This window comes from Ursus arctos, unplaced genomic scaffold (assembly GCF_023065955.2).
Source record: "Ursus arctos isolate Adak ecotype North America unplaced genomic scaffold, UrsArc2.0 scaffold_24, whole genome shotgun sequence".
In the NCBI taxonomy this organism is placed as follows: Eukaryota; Metazoa; Chordata; class Mammalia; order Carnivora; family Ursidae; genus Ursus; species Ursus arctos.
The window spans coordinates 24,796,422-24,819,935 of NW_026622919.1; the positions used below are offsets into that span (position 1 = coordinate 24,796,422).

Consider the following 23,514-nt stretch of genomic DNA (forward strand, 5'->3'; position numbering starts at 1 on the left):
AGAAGAAGCAAATTCCTCTTTTGGCTAAAACTCCAAGATCACAACGTTTTGAACTTGCTGGTTCCTGGTAACTAGAAAGCATGCAGTGCTTTAAGATGGCTATGTGTAGTTTTCTGGGAAAGCCCAGGGGCTCCAGGCTGGTCAGTAGATGGGTTTGTGATGAAGACAGCTGGATTTTGGGACACCTGGGTGGCTTAGTCGGTTAAGTGTCTGCCTTCGGCTCAGGTCAGGATCCCAGGGTCCTCGGATCAAGTCCCACATCAGGCTCCTTGCTCAGCAGGGAGCCTGCTTCTCCCTCCCCCTGCTTGTGCCCCAGAGCGCTCTCTCTCTGACAAATAAATAAATAAAATCTTTAAAAAAAATAAATAAAAGACAGCTGGGTTTTCTCACCGTGCCTCCCTAGGCAGGTTCCACCATCGATACTCCTAGCGTCCAAGCCCCACCTCTGGACTCCTCAGTGAGTGCCCTCTTACAGTGTGAGGACCCCAAGGAAAGTTACTCCTAAAAGCAGACATGTTTCACGATGCTAAATCAGGCCACTTCTGGTCACATAGCAACGCTCCTGACCTTTGACATTTTTGTGTATACACTGCAGAGCCCTTGCCTGGTACAGGCCTACAGTCTCAGGGTATAGGCACCAGGCCTCGGAGAACTTCTCTCTCTGCAGCGGGAGGAGATCCATTTGTCCAGAGAGAGAAGGTTCCCTGAGCATTTGGCCTAATTCCTTCCCATCCCTCCCCTGTGCTTGAACCCTTTTCTACTGACTGTGGTGATTTGGCCCGATTTCACTCCCTCTTTCCCCTTCGGAAACCCTCCAGAGTCTCAAGCAGTCCACAGACATTCCTTTTTTTTTTTTTTTTAAGATTTTATTTATTTATTCGACAGAGATAGAGACAGCCAGCGAGAGAGGGAACACAAGCAGGGGGAGTGGGAGAGGGAGAAGCAGGCTCCCAGCAGAGAAGCCTGATGCGGGGCTCGATCCCAGAACGCCGGGATCATGCCCTGAGCCGAAGGCAGGTGCTTAACAACTGAGCCACCCAGGCGCTCCAACAGACATTCCTGAGCACATATGTCATGTCAAGCACCTGGTGGGTGCTTTGGATATAGAAGCCAAGGGACCCAGCCTTCCAGACGCTTGCAGCCTAGTGGGGGAAAAGATAAGTCAGGTGATCACTACTCAGTGTTCCAAGTGTAATGGTATAGAAAGCTCCTGGACTTCTGCTCTCTGCTTTTTCTGATCTAGGCACACACAAAGCCTGCTTTTCGGCTGCCCAACTCCCACCCCAGATCTATTACTTATCAGATTCCCAGTTTTTCCTGTTAGGAAAGAGCAAGAACTTTGAAGCCAGACTGCCTTGGGTTACAGCCCTGGCTTCTCCACCTACCCACTGTGGGACCTTGAGTGCGTGACCTAACCTCTGACCCCGGTGAGTTTGTCATTAATGCTACCTACTTGCTGGATTGACAAAGTCTTGCTCTGCTCAGCCTTTCCTTTGGGGCAGGTCCGATCCCTGAGACCTTCAGATGGAGTCTGGGTAGGAATTCCAACTGATTTAAAAGTAGGAGAGAACATGCGGCTGGCTCCGTCAGCTAACCGCCATGACTCTTGATTTCGCCTGGGGTCATAATTCCAGGATCCTGGGATGAGTGCCACATCCCGTTCCTTGCGCAGCAGGGAGCCTGCTTCTCCCTCTGCCTGGCGTTCCCCCTACTTGTGCTCTCTCTCTCTCTTTCTCTCTCTGGCAAATAAATAAATAAATCTTAAAAAAAAAAAAAGGTAGGAGAAAATTCCCTTTTCAGTGGCTTCTTTCTTGCCCCTGGTTCTTCCTTCTATACAGCTGCCCGGATGGTAGCCTCCACCCAGCCACAAGTCCAGACCTTGGATCTGCCAGACAAACCGCTCTCCATCAAAGTTGGGGTTGTTCAGAGCCTTTTCCCCCAGGAGGAAAGAAGTTCTTACTGTTCTCCAGATCTCGTGAACCACCGGCTCCTTTCCCTTGTCCACACTTCCCCTTTCCCCAAGGAAATGGACGGGCCAGGCTGGGGCTTCAGGGAGCCTGGGGGGTAAGATTCCTTGATGAACTTGAGATGAGCAAACTTCCTCCAGACCTCTGAAGCTGGCCTGGGGCTGCCTCCCAGTTGCATCTGGGGCTTTGGGAGCACTTGGCGCTGAGAAAGACCTAGATCATTGGCTTAAGGCTTTCATAATTAAGAATGATGCTCAGAGCTGGGGCTCCAGTGACTCCGCGCTGATGGTAGTTCAGAGGGGTCAGTGAACTTCGTGGACTAACGCTCTAGGGGAATGGCTGTAATCAGGTCGGACCACTATTGGAAACTATAAAATGCTATCCCTACGTGAGGGGATTGTATTAAGCCTGGAAGCATTTTTTTTTTAAGATTTTTTAAAGATTTTATTTATTTATGTGACAGAGAGACAGCCAGCGAGAGAGGGAACACAGCAGGCAAGTGAGAGAGGAAGAAGCAGGCTCCCAGCGGAGGAGCCCGATGTGGGACTCGATCCCGGAATGCCGGGATCACACCCTGAGCCGAAGGCAGATGCTTTAACGACTGCGCTACCCAGGTGCCCCAAGCCTGGAAGCATTTTGGTTGGAAACTATAGTAGTTACAAAAAATAGAATCTTCCCATGATTCCCCAAAGATGATTAACAAGTGGTCTGGTAATGATATCCCTACACATTACACTGGGGATCCTCTAGCCTAAATGTAACAATAGAAAATAAACTACAGACTTAGACGTTGTAACCAGTGAATGGTGCGTATCAATTTGGCTACCGTTTCCTGCCTCTCATGCCGTAGATGGCACTCTGGTCTGGAGGCTTCAGTGGGGGGGTATAAAGAAGAATGACCTTGTTTTCACTGAGTTCTTTGCCTAAAAGGGATCTATAGGGGAAGACCGTAGACCCTCTGATACGAAGCAGAAAGGGTGCTGTTCCTTGGAGGATGGCAATTAAACCAGGGAAGAATCCGATTGGTGGGAATGGGACTGGGAAAGCCTTGTGGATGAGGCTGGAGTTTGAAGCTGATCCCTCTGACGATAGGGCTGTAGTTTGAAGTATGAAACCCATGTCCTTGCATGAAATTTTACCTGTGCTTGAATTTTTTTGAATCCTGGGTATCAAGCCCTCCCAGCCTCCCCCATATTCTTTAATTTTTAAAAAATATTTTATTTACTTATTTGAGAGAGAGAGAGAGAGAGAGAGCACGAGCAGGGTGAGGGGCAGAAGGAGAGGGAGAAGCGGACTGCCCGCTGAGCAGGGAGCCCAACACGGGGCTCCATCCCAGGACCTTGGGATCATGACCTGAGCTGAAGGCAGCCGCTTAATCGACTGAGCCACCCAGGTGTCCCCACATTCTTTACTTTATTCAATCTATAGGCAGAAATGTTGAAGCCAGGCAGATCCGGGTTCAAATGAACCATTTTAGCTGGTAGGTTTGGGACTAAGTTGAACTTGACCTTTGTCATATGTAAATAATATTGTTTGAGAGTTAAATAAGGTCACATTAAGAAAATCTTCAACTCTGGGCGCCTGGGTGGCACAGCAGTTAAGCGTCTGCCTTCAGCTCAGGGCGTGATCCCGGCGTTATGGGATCGAGCCCCACATCAGGCTTCTCCGCTATGAGCCTGCTTCTTCCTCTCCCACTCCCCCTGCTTGTGTTCCCTCTCTCGCTGGCTGTCTCTATCTCTGTCGAATAAATAAATAAAATCTTTAAAAAAAAAAAAAAAAGAAAAAAGAAAATCTTCAACTCATAGCCTGGTGCTAAAGAGATCTTCAACCCATTGCAGCGATGAACTATTTTACAGGTAGTGCTTGGTAACAATGGGTTTGTGCACTCCTACAGTGACCTCGAGGCCCACGGTTTAGGAACTTTGGAGAGTAGGAGGGAGACAGTTCTGGAAGGGTAATTGCCTACACCAAGCTGGGCTGCTCAGGGTATGTAACATGCCTGTGCTCACAATTTTTTTTTTTTTTTTTTGGCTTATCATATGTTGAGCAAACCAAAGTACAAGATGTAATTTCATTCCTTGAATAGGACTTGCTAGGGGAGTGTCCTAATAAATGACAAGTACCAATAATCCTGCCAGGTGCCTCGCCCTTCAGAAATAAACAAGCTGTGTTTCCAGCTTACGAATGCTGTTTTGTGAACCTTTTTGGTGCGTATGTGTTTCTCACTGTGGGAATCTGATGACAGGGGAGCGAGTCCCAGACCTACCACTTCCAGTTCAGAGTGGCTTTAGGCAAGTCACTCAATCTCTCTGCCCGATGGCTTGTTGGTAAAATAGGCCACTTAGGAAAGAAGCACTCTACATTTCTGTAGACATTCTGTGATTCCTAAGGAGGCTGGGCTTTGGGCCTGATCCCCTAATTCAGGCACACTGTGGTTGAAGTATGAAGCCTTCCTACTCACATGAAGTCTCGCTTGTGCTAGAACCCTTGTGAACTCCTCCCAACCTCCTGACACTCTGCGATTCTCTCTAGTTCTCCAAGTGAACGGAAACCATTGACGGTTTTGTCTCTCGAAAGCTAAGGTCATAAGCTAACCTCCTGGGTACCTTAGTGATCCCACCAAGGAGCAAGTGTTTTGAATCAGCCCCCATCCCCCCCACCCCCCCACCCCCGGCTCCTGTGTGCATTCCCCAGGGGCTCCCTACAAGTGACCCAAGGGAAGACCCGCGGCGTGAATGCCTCGCAACCCCAGGAACTTCAGGCTTTCAGAAACGGCTTCTTGGGTTTGCTAGACTCCAATAATAATTTCCTGCATCCTTTCTCCACATATGCACACACGCACTCGTGGTTTTATTCGAGATGCTAAAATACAGGATGAGCTGCTCACATCTTTACTGTCACTCGTACCACTCTGGAGTGCTCTGTAGTCCCTAATAGGCTCTAGAGTCCTTCAGGAAGGTTATGTTGGGTAACGAATCTATACTCAGCACCCCAAGATCTAGAACCTGCCCGTCACTCTCAGCCAGTGCTTTTCAGTAGATCGTAGTATGAGCCACACATGTAATTGCAAGTTTTCTAGTAGCCGTATTAACAAGGGAATAAAAGTAGGTGACATTAATTTAATGATACATTTTCTTTTAGTAGTCAAAATATCATTTTAGCATATAACAAATCTTTAAAAAATGACGAATGAAATGTTTTACATTCTTTTTTTTTTTTTTAAATAAAGTCTTCCAAATCGGGTATTTAAAACTCACAACACCTTCATGAAAACTATCCACATTTCAAGTGTCCCACAGCCACACGTGACCAGCGGTTACCGTACAGACAGCACAGGTCTAGAAACTTCTCTCATGCCCATTTCCAGCCCATTTCCTTCCCTAACCAGAGGCTACCGCTGTTTTGATTCCTAGTCTCCATAGGTTAATTTTGCCTCTTCTTGAATCTTAGAGTATATGCTCTTGTGTCTGGCTTCTTTTGCTCAAAAACCAACGGGTGTTTTTGGGAGGAGGGACCTGCTAACCTTGACAAAAATTCATGAAAGTGTGTGTATTATGCATTGAACAGTTTAGCTTTCCTTGATAACTCTGGGGAAAAGGACATGGTCTCATCTGCCCAATATTTTACCTCTTGGGTGTGATGACAGAAAGGCATGCTGAGAAGTGGGGACCCAGATGTGTCAAGAGTTAGCAGTCCCCTATATTAGATAATCTAAGGACTTTTTTTAAGTTAACCTTTTAATTTTGAGATCATTAAACGTTCACATGCAGTTGTAAGAAATAATGCAAACAAATCCCATAGATCTTTTATCTAGTTTCCCCGAAGGGTAACCTCTTACAAAATTAGTACAGTATCACAATCAGGATCATGACATTGATACCATCAAGATACAGAACATTTCCACCTCCACAATGGTCCTTCAATTTTCTCTTTGATGACTACACTTAATTCTTTCTCACCTCCAGCTCCTGCTTACCCTCTGGCAATCTTCCATGATTTTGTAATTTCAAGATATTGTGTAGACAGAGTCATACAGTATGCTACCTTTCAGGATTGGTTTTTTTACTCTGCCTAATTCTCTGGAGATTCATCCAGGTTTCTTTGCATGTCAACAGTTCCTTTCTTATTATTGCTAACTAGTATTCTTTGATATGGATGTACAATTGGCTTACTCATTGGAAGATATTTGGAATATTTCCAGTGTTTTCATATAAGGCTGCTATAAGCATTTGTGTACAGATTTTTGTGTGAACATAAATCTCTGGGAACAGAATTCTTTACTTGGGATCAGTGCCCCCAAGGTGCAATTGCTGGCTCATATGGTAGTTGCCTGTTTAGCTTTTAAAAGAACTGCCTGTTTTCCAGGATGACTGTACCATTTTACAGTTCCACCAACAATGTATGAGTCATCAGCATCCTCGCCGGCATTTGGTATTGTCACTATTTTTTATTTTCGCCATTCTGATACATATGGAGTGATAGGGTGGTTTTCATATGAATTGCCCTAATGGCGAATGAGGTCGAATATCTTTCCATGTACTTATTTGCCATCTTTGGTGAAATGTATCGTCATGTCTTTTGCCCATTTTATAGTTGAATTGTTTGGGTTCTTTTAACTGTTGACTTTTCAGAGTTCTTTATGTATTCTAGGTACTGGTCCTTTGTCAGATATGTGGTTTGCAAATATTTTCTCCCACTCTGTGCCTCGTCTTTTCACACTCTTAAGAGGGTTGTACACAGAGCAAAAAGTGTTAATTTTTATGGGGTCCGGTTATCAATTTTACGGACCACATTTGTGGTGTCAAGTCTAAAAACTTTTTCCCAAGCCCTAGATCCTAAAGATTTTCTCCCATTTTCTTCCCCTCAATATTTTGTAATTTTACGTTTTACATGCAAGACTGATCTATTTTGAGGTGTTTTTTTTTTTTTCTAAGAGACTTAAATCAATATTCCTCTTTTTTTCTGACAACCTTTTTTTAACATCGGTCATTCTGCGCCATCAGTTAAAAAAATGACCATCGTTTGGGTTTTGTTTGCCATACAACACTTTCATTTTCTTTTTTTTTTTTAAGATTTTATTTATTTATTCGACAGAGATAGAGACAGCCAGCGAGAGAGGGAACACAAGCAGGGGGAGTGGGAGAGGAAGAAGCAGGCTCATAGCGGAGGAGCCTGATGTGGGGCTCGATCCCATAACGCCGGGATCACGCCCTGAGCCGAAGGCAGACGCTTAACCGCTGTGCCACCCAGGCGCCCCAACACTTTCATTTTCTTGAACAATAGCCATATGTTGTCGCTGGTATAAATATGTTACCAATCTATGCCGGTACCTAAAAGTTATAACTTTATTTCAGGACAGACAGCTCTTACAGGTTCCAAGTTGTCCCCTCCTGCCCGGGCATCGGCCATCTCTACTCCCATGTCAGGTGCCACTCCCAGGTCACCCAGCAGCCTAGTGTCTTTGTGCAACTTAGGGAGAGGAGAGGACGCAGCCCCGCGGGGCGTGCATGAGTAAGTGGTCCGGGGCTGGAAGAATGGTGTGTCGGATAGTGATGGTGTGAATCTTGTTGTGCAAGGGGGGGTGAAAGGGGAGAACCTGTCTCTCCTCCACCATGAATTAGGAGATGCACTGGCCCATGTAGCTGCAACTGTGTCTCATACAAGAGGGAAGGTGTGGACTGAGGGCAGAGGCTTGCCTGTGCGTATGGCACGTGAACTTCAGAGACAGACTGGGATCTTTCTCATCGCATGCGTGTTGGTCTTGCCCTGGCCCTTCCCATGACAGGATCAGTGCGTCTTCCTCTGTCCATGCCAGGAAGTTGCTCCATCTTTTGAAAGTTTTAGATGCCCTTCCTGGAAGTTCACCCACCCTCTTGTGTTTTCCTTCTTAAGTATTTCATATGGGGAAAAAAAACAACCATAATCCCATGCTAAAGTAACAAACACCTAGGTACCCACCACTCCAAATTCACATAGAGCCATACTTGTTACAGAAAATTATAAATAAAAGAAATAAAACAATATGGATCAAGTTCAAGTCCTTTTCATAGCCGTCCTGCAACCCGCCTGTCACTGAGAGCCAATGGCATAAATTGAATGCGTGTCGTGTCCAGGTGCGTTTTTTTGTTTTTCATATGTGTCCAATCCATAAACAGTGTATTTGATCATTTGGAAAGCACTTCAAATCATGCCAATCAAGTAATAAGTGCTTTCAGTTTTCCTATTTTTTTGTTCCCATAAACAATACTTAGGCTTTTGTAATCTCAGCACACGTTGCGCTGGATGCCTTTCCTTTTTTCTCTCAACAGTATGTTTTAAAGATCTATTTACACGGACACTATAGATCTGGATTATTCCTTTTCCATTATATAACTATGTCTCCAGCAGAGCAATTGCTGTGTTAAAGGGTTGACATGTCCGGCTTTCCTGGAAATTGCCCTGGAGAGGATGTGCCGCTGTGACCACCAGTAGCAACCGTGAGTCCCGTGTCCCCACGACCTCACAAATGCTTAGTGTTGCCGAACGAACATTGGAACATTTGCTCCTCCGCTAGGGGCCAAAGCGTGTCTTGCCGTGGGCTGAATGGGCATGTCTCTGATTAGCCGTGAGACTGGGCTTTTTTGAAATGTCTTCTGTGAATTTTCCGTGCATATTCTTTGCCCATTTCTTGGGTTAGATCGCTTGTCCTTATTGATTCCTGAGTTTGTTTGCTTTAAATACAAGCTGAATACTAATCCTTGGTCTCTTACATATCAAATGGAATCTTAAACCCAGGGAGCTGCTTGCCTTTTCGTTTTGTTGATGATTTATGTTTCCTTAGGGCCGGGGGACCAGCCCGGCATCAGATGCCTGTAGTGGGGGGAGGGGCAGAGGCCAGTCCATGACTTGGAACAAAAACAGGCTATTGCTTTCAATTGCAATTCTAAAGCCTTCTTGCTGGTGGCCGACGTGGCACCTTGCCCAGGGGAGCAGTGGTCTGCCCCAGTGTGGGGGGGTGTTCCCGCAGTTCCCTGGAGCCCTCCTATCTAGTTACCCTCTCTGCTTGGCTAACCCTCTGAAAGGATTAAGAGCTCCCCAGCAAGGGCAGGATCCACCTGCAAGCCTCTTGTCCCTGTGCCAAGCCCCTCCTCCCAGAAGGTAATATGTAACAGGAGGCAAAAGAGTTTCTTCCCCAACTAGACTCCGCAAACGTGTTTGCTTATGTGTCCTGATTGTGCCTGCCTCCCTTGACTCCTCCAGGGCCCAGCTCTGCCCCCGTCATGACTGTGTGATCTTGGTGCCCATGGTGGCCTCTAGTCCAGACTTTAGTCGCCAGCCCTGGAATGTCCAGAATGCCACGGGAGCTCCCCAAACCAGCCAGCCCCTGTATTTTGTCTAGGTCCTGCTGCGAGGCCAGGCTAGACTGGAAAGGGCCAGCACTGGGGCACAAGGCTTTCCAGCCTGGTGTCATCAGGGAACTGACTAGGCAGTTATGGGGTCAAGCCAGGTCATTGGCACCAGGATGAGGGAGCTGGAACATTGAGAACGGGACAGTGAGATCAGAGACAGTGAAGGCGAATCAGTTTCCACAAGTAAATCACGAAAAAGGACCAGCGTGTGCTGGAGGTCTGGGAGGTGGGGGCAAAGTGGGGATATTTCTCCATACACCTGTGGCACTCAGAGGGCCTCTGGTTTGCGGCCCCACACCCCATAGAGACCCGAGGGGAGACTGTGGAAGGACTGCAGTTTAAAGAACAATACACACAGAAAGGGGTCTGGGGTGCCACCCCCCAGATTTGGAACTGTAAGAAAATAAACCTCTTTCTTCTTCATTCATAAGAAAAGAATAGGGCTTAGTCGGTTGGGCATCTGCCGTCAGCTCAGGTCATGATCTCAGGGTCCTGGGATCGAGCCCTGCAGGGGGTTCCCTGCTCAGTGGGGAGCCTGCTTCTCCCTCTGCCTGCCACTCCCCCTGCTTGTGCTCACTCTATTTCTGCCAAATAAATAAAATCTTAATAAATAAATAAATAAATAAATAAATAAATAAATAAAATAAATAAACAAAGAACAATCCTTGTATAGATGACCCAAGACTTGGGGCGCCTGGGTGGCACAGCGGTTAAGCGTCTGCCTTCGGCTCAGGGCGTGATCCCGGCATTGTGGGATCGAGCCCTACATCAGGCTCCTCTGCTATGAGCCTGCTTCTTCCTCTCCCACTCCCCCTGCTTGTGTTCCCTCTCTCGCTGGCTGTCTCTATCCTGTCGAATAAATTAAAAAAAAAATTTAAAAAAAAAGAAATAAAATAAAATTCCTCAAGCCTGACTTAAAAAAAAAAAAAAAAAGATGACCCAAGACTGAAGATTGCAGAACACGCAAGTGAAAACCCTCTTTAAGCAGTGAGGCTCTACAGAGATTCACTTTGTGTTGTATGGAGGCCCTGGAAGTCCTGGGTTTGAATCCCAGCTTGGCTACTCACTGGCATTTCTTTGAGCTTCTTCCCATACGAAAGTGGGTAGGTGTCTTGGTCAGGGCGTGGCTATGAAGATCACAAGAGATCCTACAAATGGAGTGTTTAGGAGAGAACGGACGTGGGGACACATTAGTAAATGTCAGGTCACATTATTCTGAAATGCGCTGTTTCACCTAAAATGTATTAGACATTTTTCATCTCATTACATATAAAGAGTATCTTCATTTTTTTTAATGGCATAGGGTTCCTTTGTACAAATGCCCTGTATTTACTTACCTAATCCCTTACTTATAGAAATAAAGTGTTTTTCTCAATTCTTTGCTAAGCAGCAATTAATGTCTTTATTCATACCTATAGGCATTCGTTTGTTTTTTTCGCTCGTTGCTTGTTTTTTAGGATAGAACGGCTGGCCAAAGGATATGCATATTCAGATGTTGATAGCTATTACTAAATCAGAAGGGATCCAGATTTGGCGGTTCTGAAGCTTATATAATCTGGGGTGCCGTCACTATTTTAAAAAAAAAGACAAAATTACAAAAAAACCAAATTTAATGCAAATGGGGTATTAATGTGAGAAAAGAATCTGCCATGTATGAATTGCTGGGTCCTTGAAGATTGAGGTCCTTTTCTTATGAGATTTCTTTAGGCAGTTTAGCAGAAATGCTGACATATAAATGCTTCTTGATTGGCAATCAGCTTCCCTCTTTAATTCCCAGGAAGTCCCAGCTCGAGGGGGCGGGGAGGGGTCCTGGAACATAAGCAGTATGATGGCTTCTGTCCTTACTGCCCTTTAAAAATCTGGTGCCAATTTACCCGCTGGCCCATTTCTTCATATCCTTGCCAACGTTCTCTATTATCAATCATTCTTGTTTTCATGTCAGGATTAATAGTCATGTTATTAATCTTCTCTAGTTAGGGAGCTTTAGTTGGGCAATATTGAGGGCAGCGTTATAATCCATGGCTCTCTGCTGAGTACCCCCGGCTCTTTATCCTGGGGTAAGCTCACGTGCCGGCTGTTCAGAGCCGAGGATACCACAGACTGGCTCCTGTGGCAGGGGCAAACTCTCATTCAGCTGGAACAGCTCTCCAGGGTGGCCTCGGAGTCCTCTTTGCCAAGAATACCTGTCTTCTTGTGGAACTGGGACATTAGACTTTGCTTCCTCTAGAAAGACAGCAATCTTTGGTTTGGACAGAGGATTACTGATGTGTTGTATCTTGCCCTGTAATGACTTTTCATGTATTACACAATCAGGCAGACTGAATGACTTTGAATAGATAGGTGGTTTTTGAAATAACAGCTTTTTTGGGCCCGGCGGTATAATAATCCAGATGAATGCCCGCATAGATGGAATTTGGAATACCGGCTGCTAAGGGGCTGGAGAGTAGGTCTCTCCCTCCATACCCACCCATTCTCTCTCTGCAAATACACACACGTGGCACACACACACATAAACACACACACACACCAGACACACACATGCCACACCACACCGTACATACCACACCATTCACACCACACACACACCACGTGCCACATACACAGCCCACACTAGACACACACACACACTCATACCACATACCCCATAGCTTTTTGTCACCACTTCAAGTTAAGTTGCAGTCTTTATAATATCACCATTTTCCACCTTTGCTGGTCTCTTGGGAAACAGATGCCTCACGGTGGTTCTGCTCTGATTTGTGACGTGACATCGTTTCCTATGCTGGCGTGCCATGCATCGTCCTTCTTCCTTGAGTGCGTGGCAGATTTGTGTCTCATGTGTCAAGGCCCCTCGGTCTGGTTTTGTGGAAAGCTCTGTGTGGTGCAGCGACGAGGCCCCGTCAATCCACTTGCATGGCTGCATCTTGAACACGTTGCTTCACCTCTCCCTCAATTTTCTCCACTTGCAAGACAAGGACGAAAGCTCTTGGGAGGATTTCCCAGGGGAAACCGGTGTGACAGCCTTGCAAGGCGTGGTGTCACCATGCTCTTTCTGCCTTCAGGTCACATACCTGCAGGAGATTTACCTGGTCTCTGTCGCTGCCCTTCCCCACTGGCAGTGCCCACCTTTTTCAGAAATCAGAATCACCATACTCCCGACTGTCTTTAAAAATCTCTCCAGGGGGCGCCTGGGTGGCTCAGTCATTAAGCGTCTGCCTTCGGCTCAGGGCATGATCCCAGGATTCTGGGATCGAGCCGTATTGGGCTCCTCTGCTGGGAGCCTGCTTCTCCCTCTCCCACTCCCCCTGCTTGTGTTCCCCCCCCCTCGCTGGCTGTCTCTCTCTCTCTGTCAAATAAATAAATAAAATCTTAAAAAAAACCTCTCTCCAGACATTCCCTTTTTTTCTTTTTAAAGATTTTATTCATTCATTTGAAAGAGAGAGAGAGAGAGGGAGAGCATGCGCAAGCAGGGGGAGAGGCAGAGGGAGAAGCAGGCTCCCTGCTGAGCTGGGAGCTCAATGTGCGGCTTGACAGGAGGCTCAAGGTGGGGCTCAAGGTGGGGCTTAAGGTGGGCTGGATCCCAGGACCTGGAGGTCATGCCCTGAGCGGAAGGCAGACGTTAACCATCTGAGCCACCCAGGCGTCCCTCTACGGACATTCCTAGAAATGACATTGTAGAGCAGATAGTTATCTGGTGGTTCTGGTCTCCTGCCAGAGCAACATTCCAGTTGGGGGTGCCTTCTGGACCACAGCCTTGCACCCAGTAAGCCATATTCTCAACAACAAGCAATGTGCCGTGAGCCGCGCTGTGCTCCTGAACCCGGGGAGTGCACATCCGTGTATGAGACAGGTTGGTTGGGTCAAAAGTCACAGTGTACCACAAATTGTACAGAGGACACATACGCTGCTTTCCCACCTGCTGGCATTCTCTGGAAGGAAAATCCTGCTGCATTCAGAAAGGAGATTCTTGCTTTGAGTAATTTCTAGGACAGAGATCACCAATGGATGAGTCCACTAGGCTTGCCCAGCATTAGTTATCAATGGAGGGATGGATCTTGCCCAGAAGTGACACGTGCTGCTTTGATTTTTGTGACGAAGTGGCAAATAGAGGCCACAATCGGTCACTAAATTTAGTTTATGAATTATGAGTAGAGCAACACTAGCTTAAGCCGTGGGAGAGTTTTCTTTTAAACTCTGTATTGAGGTATCCCATGGGTTCAGAAAAGGACACGTGGGTTAAGTGCTTCCTTGGTGAAGTTTTGGTGAACTGTACCCACCATATAACCAACACCGGGTTGGCCACTCTCCTGATTTCCAAACAGCGTAGATTACTTTTGCCTGTTTTGTACGTAGAAATGGAATCCGAAAGTATATACCTTTTTCTATCTGGCTTCTTCAATTTTTTTTTTAATCGGTTTCATTCATATTGTCGGGTAGAGTCATGGTTCATGTGCTGTTGTTACATATAACACAGCAGAGAGTAAATTACCATGTATTCATCTGTTCTACTGTGGATGGGTTGGGTGGTTTCCATATTGGAGACACCACAAAAAGCCTCATACCTGTCTTGTGGTGAGCTCATGCCTGAATTCTGTTGGACATATAGTTAGGAGTGGAATTATCCACGTTGTTTTTTAAACACAATTCAGTAGTTTTTTGTGCAGTATGGATATGTGCAATCATCACATTTTAGAAGAGTCCATTTTAGAACATTCTCTCACCTTGAAGAGAAACCCCATACCCTTAGCTATCACTTCTGTATCCTTCCCTCCCCTCAGCCCTAAGCAATCACAGAATCGACTTTCTGTCTCCATAGATTTGCCTATTCTCAATATTTCCTATGCATGGAATTTTACCATATGTGGCTTTCTGTGTCTACCTTCTTTTGCTTATAATATTTTCAAGGTTCATCCGTGCTGTAGTGGGTATAATGCTTCATTTCCTTTTTATGGCCAGATATATTCCATTGTACGGATATTCCACATTTTGTTTATCTACTCATCCTTGGCTGGAACCATTGCGTTGTTTCCATCTTTGGCTCTTTGGTGGATAATACTGCTATGAATATATATATATATATATATATATATATATATATATATATATATGTCTGCATTTGAGTACCAGCTTTCAATTTTTTGGGTCAACACCTAGGAGCAGAATTGCTGGATCATATGGTTACTGTTTTTGGAGAATCACCAAACTGGTTTCCATATAGGCTGTGCCATTTTACAACCCCACCAGCAATGCCCAAAGTTTGCAGTTTCTCCACATGCTTACCAGCACTTGTTATTTTGGGTTTTTTTTTTAAGATTTTATTTATTTATTCGACAGAGATAGAGACAGCCAGCGAGAGAGGGAACACAAGCAGGGGGAGTGGGAGAGGAAGAAGCAGGCTCACAGCGGAGGAGCCTGATGTGGGGCTCGATCCCAGGACTCCGGGATCACGCCCTGAGCCGAAGGCAGACGCTTAACCGCTGTGCCACCCAGGCGCCCCTATTTTGGGTTTTTTTGATTCTAGCCTTCTGAGTGAGTGTAATATGTGGCTTTCATTTACATTTCATGGGCTCATTGACCATATATCTCCTTTGGAAAAACGTCTATTCAAATGCTTCACTCATTCGTTAATTGGGTCGTTATGCGCAGTATTTGTAATTCACTCATTGGGTCATTCCACTGAGCGCCTCTTACATTCCAGGCACCGTGAGGCACTGGGTTTAAAACCGTGAACAGATTAGTTGCCAACAACAAAAGGTCAAGAGAATTCTTTAAAAAAAAAAAAAAAAAGTCCTCATTTCCTGACCGCAGATGTGGACCTGAATTCTCCCTGAGGGCACCTTTAGGTGGGGCTTCGTCTCCAGTTCATGGTTCCCACCTGGCTGATTTCTGTGTTTTATGACACCCAACCCAAGTAGCCGAAGGACTCACTAAATATCGACAGTAGTCGCTCCTTCTCCATGGGGACTACGTTCCAAGAACCCCCGTGGATGCTAAAGCCACAGCTAGTACGGAAGCCTGTATATACCAAGCTTTTTCTGCCCATACACACCGATGATAAAGTCTACTTTATAAATTAGGCACATAAGAGATCAACAACAATAGAATAATTATAACAATATACTATAATAAAAATTAGGTGAACGTGGTCTCTCTCTCAAAATATCTTGTTCTCCTATACTCACCCTTCTGTGATGACGTGAGATGATAAAATGCCTACGTGATGAGGTGAAGGAGTGAATGACGTCAGCACGTGACGCAACGTTAGGCTACTGTTGACCATCTGACCGTATGTCGGAAGGAGGCTCCTTGCTTAACCCTGGGTAACTGCAGATGAGAGGAGGACTTTTGGACTTTAGTCCTTTGAGTTGGCAGCCATAGGGACTGCTGGCTCTGTTCCAGCTCCTTAAGCTTCCCACCCAAATGAAGAAAAAATAATAACAAATGAAAACCACAACTTGCCCTCAAAGCAAATCTCTTTTGTCTTTTTCAGCGTTAGATGGAATGTCTGTCACTTTCTTTAAGAACAGAAAAAGCAGTGGCTCCCTCTTTTTGCCAAGGCCTCCGGGGCGTGTTTGAGGAAGGAGGGAAGTAGACTCAACTCTGTTTGCACTTGGGGTTTCGAAACGATGGGTGGTTCTTAGTTTATGAGCAAAGTGCATTCATCCGAGGCTCTAGGTCTCTTAAGTCCTTGGAGGAGCCCCCTGCGTCCACTTGAGTCCTGCCCTGCCCCAGTCCCTGTTTCTTGACATCAATTAGTAAACAATTGTGGAAAAAATAAAATGGAGATTAGACAATCTGGGGGATACATCCAAAGCCTAAAGAACAGAATTGCCCACCCACTTCTTTCTCCCCGATTTGGGGGGGGGGGTCCTCCGCTCTAGATCCAGCTCCTACCAGCCCGAGCAGCCCACTTGGCTCTTTGCAGTCCACTCTCTTTACCCCGAGAACGGGAATTCATACTTCCCACCTGCACTTCTTAGGACGTGCTTAGTGGATGTCAGAGAAACCCACTCTCACCGTGGCTTCAAGGAGATGGGAGTTTCTTTTGCTGGGAGACGGCAAGCCCATGGCGGCTCAGTACGCCCCACCGTCGAGCTCCAGCCTCTTCATGGGCTCTGCAGTGTCTGAGCTCACCAGGTGGCCCAAGACGGCTGCCATTCTCTTCCCGGTGCAGATGGCATTCCAGCCCGTGAAGGACAGAGAGAAGATGTGCCTTCCCGGTAAGGGAACTTGCACACAGTATCTGTCTGTAGATCTCCCTGGCCAGACCACCTGCGAGGGCAGTTGCGGATGTGGTCTGGAGTCCATGGCCCTCTGAATATCCCGAGGGTGGTTTATTAAGAACAAGGGTCTCCTGGGGGCCTCTGTCGCGGCACCTATCAGAGCTGCCTTGAAGATAAGGGATGTAACACACATGACAATTGCAATGCATTTCTTTTCTGTTTTGTTTTGTTTTGGGTTTGTTTTTGTTTTTTGGGTTTTTTTTTTTTAGGTTTTGGGGAGTTTTGTTTTGTTTTGTTCTTTGTTTTTTGTTTTTGCACATAAATCAATCTGTTGACTTACCAACTAGAATTTCCAGGAGGCTACTGTCTGGTCTGAAATCCACGGTGAATGAATAGAAACCCAGGTCCCAAACAAAATAAGACCCCCGGTCACTGGGAGAATAAGAGGAAGCCTGCTGTCAGGCTCTGTTGACAACAAAACCATTAAGATGCATGAGATTGGCCCTTCGCTGCCTCCTGATTGCGATGCTGGGCTACGGGAGGCCGCCTGCCAGGCCTTCGAGGGCACTGGTCATCCACCGAATGTGAAAAATGTAGGTATATTACGATGTGCCAGTTGTAAGCACATAAAAGCAAATTTATCTTTGTGTTTTGCTCATTTATTAGATTCCACGTATAAGTGAAATCATGCAATATTTGTCTCTCTGTGTGTAGCTTATTTCACTTCGCGTAACGTCCTCCAGCTTCATCCTTATCGTTACAACTGGAATTTGGCCTTTTTTCTCCCATCAAATGGGCCTAAATTTAAAGAGGGAATGGGGGCGCCTGGGTGGCTCAGTCATTAAGCGTCTGCCTTCAGCTCAGGTCATGATCCCAGGGTCCTGGGATCGAGCCCCGCATCAGGCTCCTCCGTGGGAAGCCTGCTTCTCCCTCTCCCACTCCCCCTGCTTGTGTTTCCTCTCTTGCTGGCTGTCTCTCTGTCAAATAAATAAATAAAAATTTTTAAATAAATAAATAAATAAATAAATAAATAAATAAATAAAGAGGGAATGTATTGGCTTGGGGTCATGAAAAGTCCAGAGGAAGGTAGACATCCCATGTGGCTGGGCCTAGGGATTCAAAGGCTTACGACGAAGTCTGTGGCTGTGTCTTCCTGTCTCTGTCTCTCTCTCCCTACTTAACCCTGTGTTCACTCTGTTCTTAAGCACGTTCTTTCCACATGCTTGTTCTTGCAACCACCACTTTGGCAAACCCCAAGAAAAAGAGCGTGCTTGTTTCCCAGTGGGCAACAATGCACGCCCTCGCCTGCATGCCTGTGAGGTAGGGCTTCAGGGTATGCCATCCCTTTTGAGGGGTGTCATAGTGACCATTGGGAATCCGCCCAACAGTTCTTCAGGTTTGTCAGCCTGCGGATGATGGGGTGTGGGCCTCATAGGACCTTAGACGCCTGCTGTCTGTCTGGGCTGTTTCCTGCCCCAGCTCATCTGTAGGAACCACGTGGCCTAGGTGGCTCACTACAACCCTTTAAAAAGATTAACCAGGTCGGGGCACCTGGGTGGCTCAGTCAGTTAAGTGCCCAACTCTTGATCTCAGCTCAGGTCTTGATCTCAGGGTCATGAGTTCAAGCTCCACACTGGGCTCCACCCCAGGCGTGAAGCCTATTAAAAAAAAAAAAAAAAAAAAAAGAGGGACGCCTGGGTGGCTCAGTCGGTTAAGCATCTGCCTTCAGCTCAGGTCATGATCCCAGAGTCCTGGGATTAGAGGCCCACGTCAGGCTTCTTGCTGAGCAGGGAGCCTACTTCTTCCTCTACCTGCCACTCCTCCTGCTTGTGCTCACTCTTTCTCTCTGACAAATTAAAAAAAAAAAAAAAGATTTAAAAAAAAGAAGAAAAGATTAACCAGGTCATTTAGATAATATCCCCTTTCACCTGAGAATAACCAGTGGATCCAGTCCTCAAACACTTCATAGGTGGAGAAGCTGAGGCCTAGAGAAGAGAAATCCTGTGTCTTTACTTGGATTCCCCCGAGAACAAGGACTGTAGATGGCTTGTAGTGCTAGGAAGCAGAAGTGAGGAGAAAGAGACTGGAAGAGAAGCTGGAATAGAGTGTGTTAGGGAAGTCACAGCCAGGGCAGCAAGGGCGGTACCCACCAGGACCTCTGAGAAGGTACAGACGCCTCCCAGCTCTGTCCAGCTGCAGAAGGGGGGAATCAAAGCCCCCCGAGCAGACAGAATCCCAAGGAACCATCCCAGTAGCAGAAACCAGAGATGCGGGGGCGCCTGGGTAGCGCAGTCATTAAGCGTCTGCCTTTGGCTCAGGGCGTGATCCCGGAGTTCCGGGATCGAGTCCCACATCGGGCTCCTCCGCTGGGAGCCTGCTTCTTCCTCTCCCACTCCCCTGCTGTGTTCCCTCTCTCGCTGGCTGTCTCTCTGTCACATAAATAAATAAAATCTTAAAAAAAAAAAAAAAAAGAAACCAGAGATGCTCCCATGGAGGTGACATGGGACACCAAAGGTGTCTGCAGCAGTTGCCCACCCAGCCAGCAGCATATCCGGGGTGAGACCTCAGACCCCCCACCCGGTCCCTGATCCCAGCCTGGTGCTCACCCACTCCCCACAGAGCTACAGCGGGTGTTCCCACTGTGGGACTCATCCTTGTCTCCCTGGTGCAAAGCAGCAGCCAGTCCCAGCAGCCTCCCTGTCAGCCTGCCTCGTGACCCGCCCTCCTGCAAGATGGCAGTGGGCTCCTCGCCCATTTACGGGGAACCCAGTTTTGCTCCCCTCTGCCCTGCATACCTTGTTCTTCCCTGAAGTTCTCCCCCAGAAGACCCAAGCAGTCAGTCCACGGAAGATACACATGGTCTTTCTAGCACGGCAGCTGAAGCACTGAATGGTCAGCATTGGCCCTCAGGCCCGGTACCACTCGCTCTCCAATGAGAACAGGGTCTGACACCTGCTGCACTCCCCCCACCCCCCCCCCACCCCCGGCCGAGGCCTCAGCAGAAGCCCAGCCCCCGTCACCCGGAGGGTCCAGCAACCACGTGCAGGCCTAAGCTGACCGTGTGATACTTTTCCTTCTGGGGGCCTTTTCTGTTTTTGTTTAAAAAATAATTAATAGGGTTTTTTGTTTGTTTGTTTGTTTGTTTTGGGGGGGGTTGAGTAGTTTGAGAGTTACAGAATAACTGAGCCTTTCTATTGGGTCCTGGTTCCTGGGGCAGGGGCAGGGGCACGCAGTTTCCGAAGCAGCCCCTCCCATGTTGTACCTCCCCGCCAGCTGCCAGCCCGGGGTGCCAGAGAGGCCTGGCCCGGCGCAGTGGAGCCCATCTCCACACAACCCTGTCTCCCCACAGTTCCAGAGAGGCGGATAACACCGTTCCCCTGCCCATTGGCGGCCTCAGCTACGTCCAGGGCCTCACAAAACATAGTCTTATCCACAAGACCGTGGGGCAGTGCCTGGAAGCCACAGCACAGAGGGTCCCCGACAGAGAGGCCTTGGTCGTCCCCCAGGAAAACATCCGGCTGACCTTTGCCCAGCTCAAGGAGGAGGTGCGTCCTGATCTTGAACCCTCGAAGTGGGCAGGGGCTAGCCCCCAGGCTGCGATGGCTGGCTGGGCGGAGCTGCAGGGCCGCAGCTGGCTGGGGGGCGGGGGCTGGGGCTGCCCGAGGACCCCAGGGGATGGCAGGAGCAGGGGACAGGGCTGAGGCAGAAGGGGCCACCTGCACCTGATGTCATCTGCACCGCTTGCTCCGGGGATGCGTGTTAGCTATGCGTAGCCCCAGGCCCACTGAGACCGGGGAATCTGCCTGTCTCTCATTCCCAGAGGGTTCTGATGGGAATCCCTGGGCCAAGGGCTGAGGTGGGAGTCACGGGCCCCTTCCTGCTCGCCCGCAGCTCACCCCTCGTGCCCTGTGTGTTTACACCAGGTGGACAAAGCTGCTTCTGGGCTCCTGAGTATCGGTCTCGGCAAGGGCGACCGGCTGGGCATGTGGGGCCCCAACTCCTACCCGTGGGTACTCATGCAGCTTGCCACCGCGCAGACGGGCATCATTCTGGTGAGCAGGGGCTCGTGCGACACAGCTGGGGGTGTCTGGGGTGCCCCATTCCGGGGGAGACCCCAGCTCCTCGGCCCCCAAACCACCGGAGGGTAGTGCTTTCTTCTGAAGCCCACCCAGGAGGCCCGGAAGTGTAGGGCACTGCCTCTGACTACACGGTGTTTCTGGGCTTCCTGAGAACGGAGGGGCAGCGAGAGGGACCGGGTCGAGCCAAGACACTGACTGACATCCCCTCGCCGTCTCCACTAGGTGTCCGTGAACCCCGCCTATCAGGCTATGGAGCTGGAGTATGCCCTCAAGAAGGTAGGACCTGCTCCTAGGGGAGGGGCCTGACCGGCACCGCCAGAGGGTTGATGGGGGGGGGAGTGGGGGGCATGCGCAGGTGGAGGACACCCAGAGTCTGTCTTTCCTTGGGTCTGTGTGCGTGGGAGGAGAGGGTGGTTGGTCAGACCCGAGGCTGGTGCGGGTGCTGAAATGGCACGTGTGCCTGGAGCTCCCTGCTGACCATGCCGGGGGGCGGGCTCCACAGGTGGGCTGCAAGGCCCTGGTTTTCCCCAAGCAATTCAAGAGCCAGCAGTACTACAACATCTTGAAGCAGATCTGTCCGGAGCTGGAAAAGGCCCAGCCAGGGGCCTTAAAGAGTCAGAGGTGAGGGTGTCCCACCTTGGGAAGGGTGCATGGTGTGGCTCCCTGGCCCCCGCACTCCCCAGGGGTGAGGCTCATGTCTCCCTAGGCTCTGACTCTCGCTGCCCTCCCTACCCCCAGGCTCCCAGACCTGACCACGCTTATCTCAGTGGACCACCCGCTGCCGGGGACCCTGCTCCTGGATGAGGTGGTGGCCACCGGAAGCAAAAAGCAGCATCTGGCCCGGCTCCGGTACACCCAGCAGTTCCTGTCCTGCCATGACCCCGTCAACATCCAGTTCACCTCGGTAGGGTGGAAGTCTCCAGGCCCCAAGCCCAGGCTGGCATGCTACCCCCTGCCCACCCCTGTGACTCTTGTCCGAGACTGAGGAGATGACCAAGGAGGTCCGGAGTGTAGACACTCTCCTCCTGGGGCCGGCCCTAGCTGTCCTCTCTGCCCTGGAAGACACTGGCCACTGGGGTCCTTGTCACATGCCTCCCTCCCCTGGTCTCCTCATCCTCAGCATAGTGGCAGCCACCCTGGGCCGCCACAGGCCAGAGCTGATAGGTCTGCCTCCTCATTTAGCAGATGAGGAAACTAAGGCCCAGAGTGGGAATCTGTGGGTGGGCCACAGAGTCCTCTGAGCCATTTGACGGATGGCATAAGGACAGACACCTTATCTTCCACATCTCTGGACCCTAGCACCCGGCACCGTGCGGGCACGTGCTAAAGCTTTGTGAGCACGTATTCGAGGAACGAGTGGATCCGGGACAACGGTCCCCGTCTCCTGACGCCCTGTTCCGAGGCTCTCCCACACGGGCCCAGAGCGGGGAAGGCGATGGGGAGCAGGAGGCCAAGCATCACCTGTTTGTCTTATCAGGGGACTACAGGCAGCCCCAAGGGGGCCACCCTCTCCCACTACAACATTGTCAACAACTCCAACCTGATTGGGAATCGGCTGAGGTTGTGCCTGAAGGTAAGGGGGGTAGCCGAGGCCCTGCAGCCTGGGGGGGGGGCTCCCCCTGCTGGTTGGACAAACTGGCTCCTAAGGCTTCGGGCTCCAGGATAGAACCGGCTCCCCGCCTCCATCTCCAGATGCCGGAGGAGTTGCGGATGGTCCTGCCCAGCCCCTTGTACCACTGCCTGGGCTCTGTAGGGGGCACGATGGTGTGCTTGATACATGGTGCCACCCTCATCCTGGCTTCTCCGACCTTTGATGGCAAGAAGGCTCTGGAGGCCATCAGCAAAGAGAGGTGGGCATCCGTGGGCAGCCCCCCAGGGGCTGATGAGACCCTCCTATTCCTCACTTCTGCGCCCTGATCCCTTTTGGAGATGTCTCCTCCCTTCAGCCCAGAGAAATGGAGACCAGGGGTAGTGGGGGACTCCCAGGGGAGGACCAGTTCCTGCCTCCAAAGAGCTTCTCCTTCCTGTTCCCCACCTATGCACCCTTGGCCCTTACGGCAGGTTCAGGGTGGGATGGGTGAGAGGAGGGAGTTTCCTTCCCCTTCCAAGCCTGATTTTGAGACTCCCCCCACCTTACACAGAGGCTCCTTCCTGTATGGCACCCCCACAATGTTCGTGGACATTCTGAACCAGCCAGACTTCTCCAGTTATGACATCTCGGCCCTGCGTGGAGGTGGGGTAGGGCCAAGGGTGGCCAGGCCAGGATGGGCCTGGTGAGCTAGATATGTGCCCAGTCTTTTATTTAGGGGACGACAAGACCACTGTAGAAAAGTGGGTGGGAGGGGCGCCTGGGTGGCACAGCGGTTAAAGCGTCTGCCTTCGGCTCAGGGCGTGATCCCGGCGTTATGGGATCGAGCCCCACATCAGGCTCCTCCGCTAGGAGCCTGCTTCTTCCTCTCCCACTCCCCCTGCTTGTGTTCCCTCTCTCGCTGGCTGTCTCTCTCTCTGTCAAATAAATAAATAAATAAATCTTTAAAAAAAAAAAAGGAAAAAAAAAAGAAAAGTGGGTGGGAGGGAGGCAAATCCTCAGTGTCTCTGGACATCAGCCCGAGGCCAGCTGCCAGGGGTAGGAGTAAGTCCAGGGTCAAGGGTGAGAGGGGAATGTTCTTCTCTAGAAGGAGCTGTAGGTGAAGGGGGTCCACCGGGCCTGGAGAAGCGGGGAGCTGTGTCAGTCCTCTCTCTGATTCAGGTGTGATTGCTGGGTCCCCTGCACCCCCAGAGCTGATCCGAGCCATCATTGACAAACTGAACATGAAGGAGCTGGTGGTGAGTGGAAGGAGGCTGGGCTGGGGCTGTGGGC

At 49.2% G+C, this 23,514-nt stretch overlaps 1 protein-coding gene and 1 long non-coding RNA gene across 4 annotated transcripts in view; both read left to right on the forward strand.

Moving 5' to 3' along the window:
• Positions 1 to 23,514, forward strand: part of ACSF2 (acyl-CoA synthetase family member 2) — a 36,957-nt gene that overhangs the window by 2,770 nt on the left and 10,673 nt on the right. For all 3 annotated transcript variants that reach the window (XM_026513133.4, XM_057318260.1, XM_057318259.1), the window contains exons 2-10: positions 19,925 to 20,120; positions 20,499 to 20,627; positions 20,877 to 20,930; positions 21,157 to 21,275; positions 21,393 to 21,558; positions 22,132 to 22,227; positions 22,347 to 22,504; positions 22,796 to 22,887; positions 23,404 to 23,480. In XM_026513133.4, coding sequence (XP_026368918.2) covers positions 19,925 to 20,120; positions 20,499 to 20,627; positions 20,877 to 20,930; positions 21,157 to 21,275; positions 21,393 to 21,558; positions 22,132 to 22,227; positions 22,347 to 22,504; positions 22,796 to 22,887; positions 23,404 to 23,480 — 1,087 coding nt within the window. The remainder of the gene's footprint in view (positions 1 to 19,924; positions 20,121 to 20,498; positions 20,628 to 20,876; positions 20,931 to 21,156; positions 21,276 to 21,392; positions 21,559 to 22,131; positions 22,228 to 22,346; positions 22,505 to 22,795; positions 22,888 to 23,403; positions 23,481 to 23,514) is intronic.
• Positions 1,325 to 18,997, forward strand: LOC130544762 (uncharacterized). Its single transcript, XR_008961313.1, has 3 exons — positions 1,325 to 2,064; positions 2,431 to 16,572; positions 16,923 to 18,997. It is a non-coding gene; the product is annotated as an uncharacterized LOC130544762 (long non-coding RNA).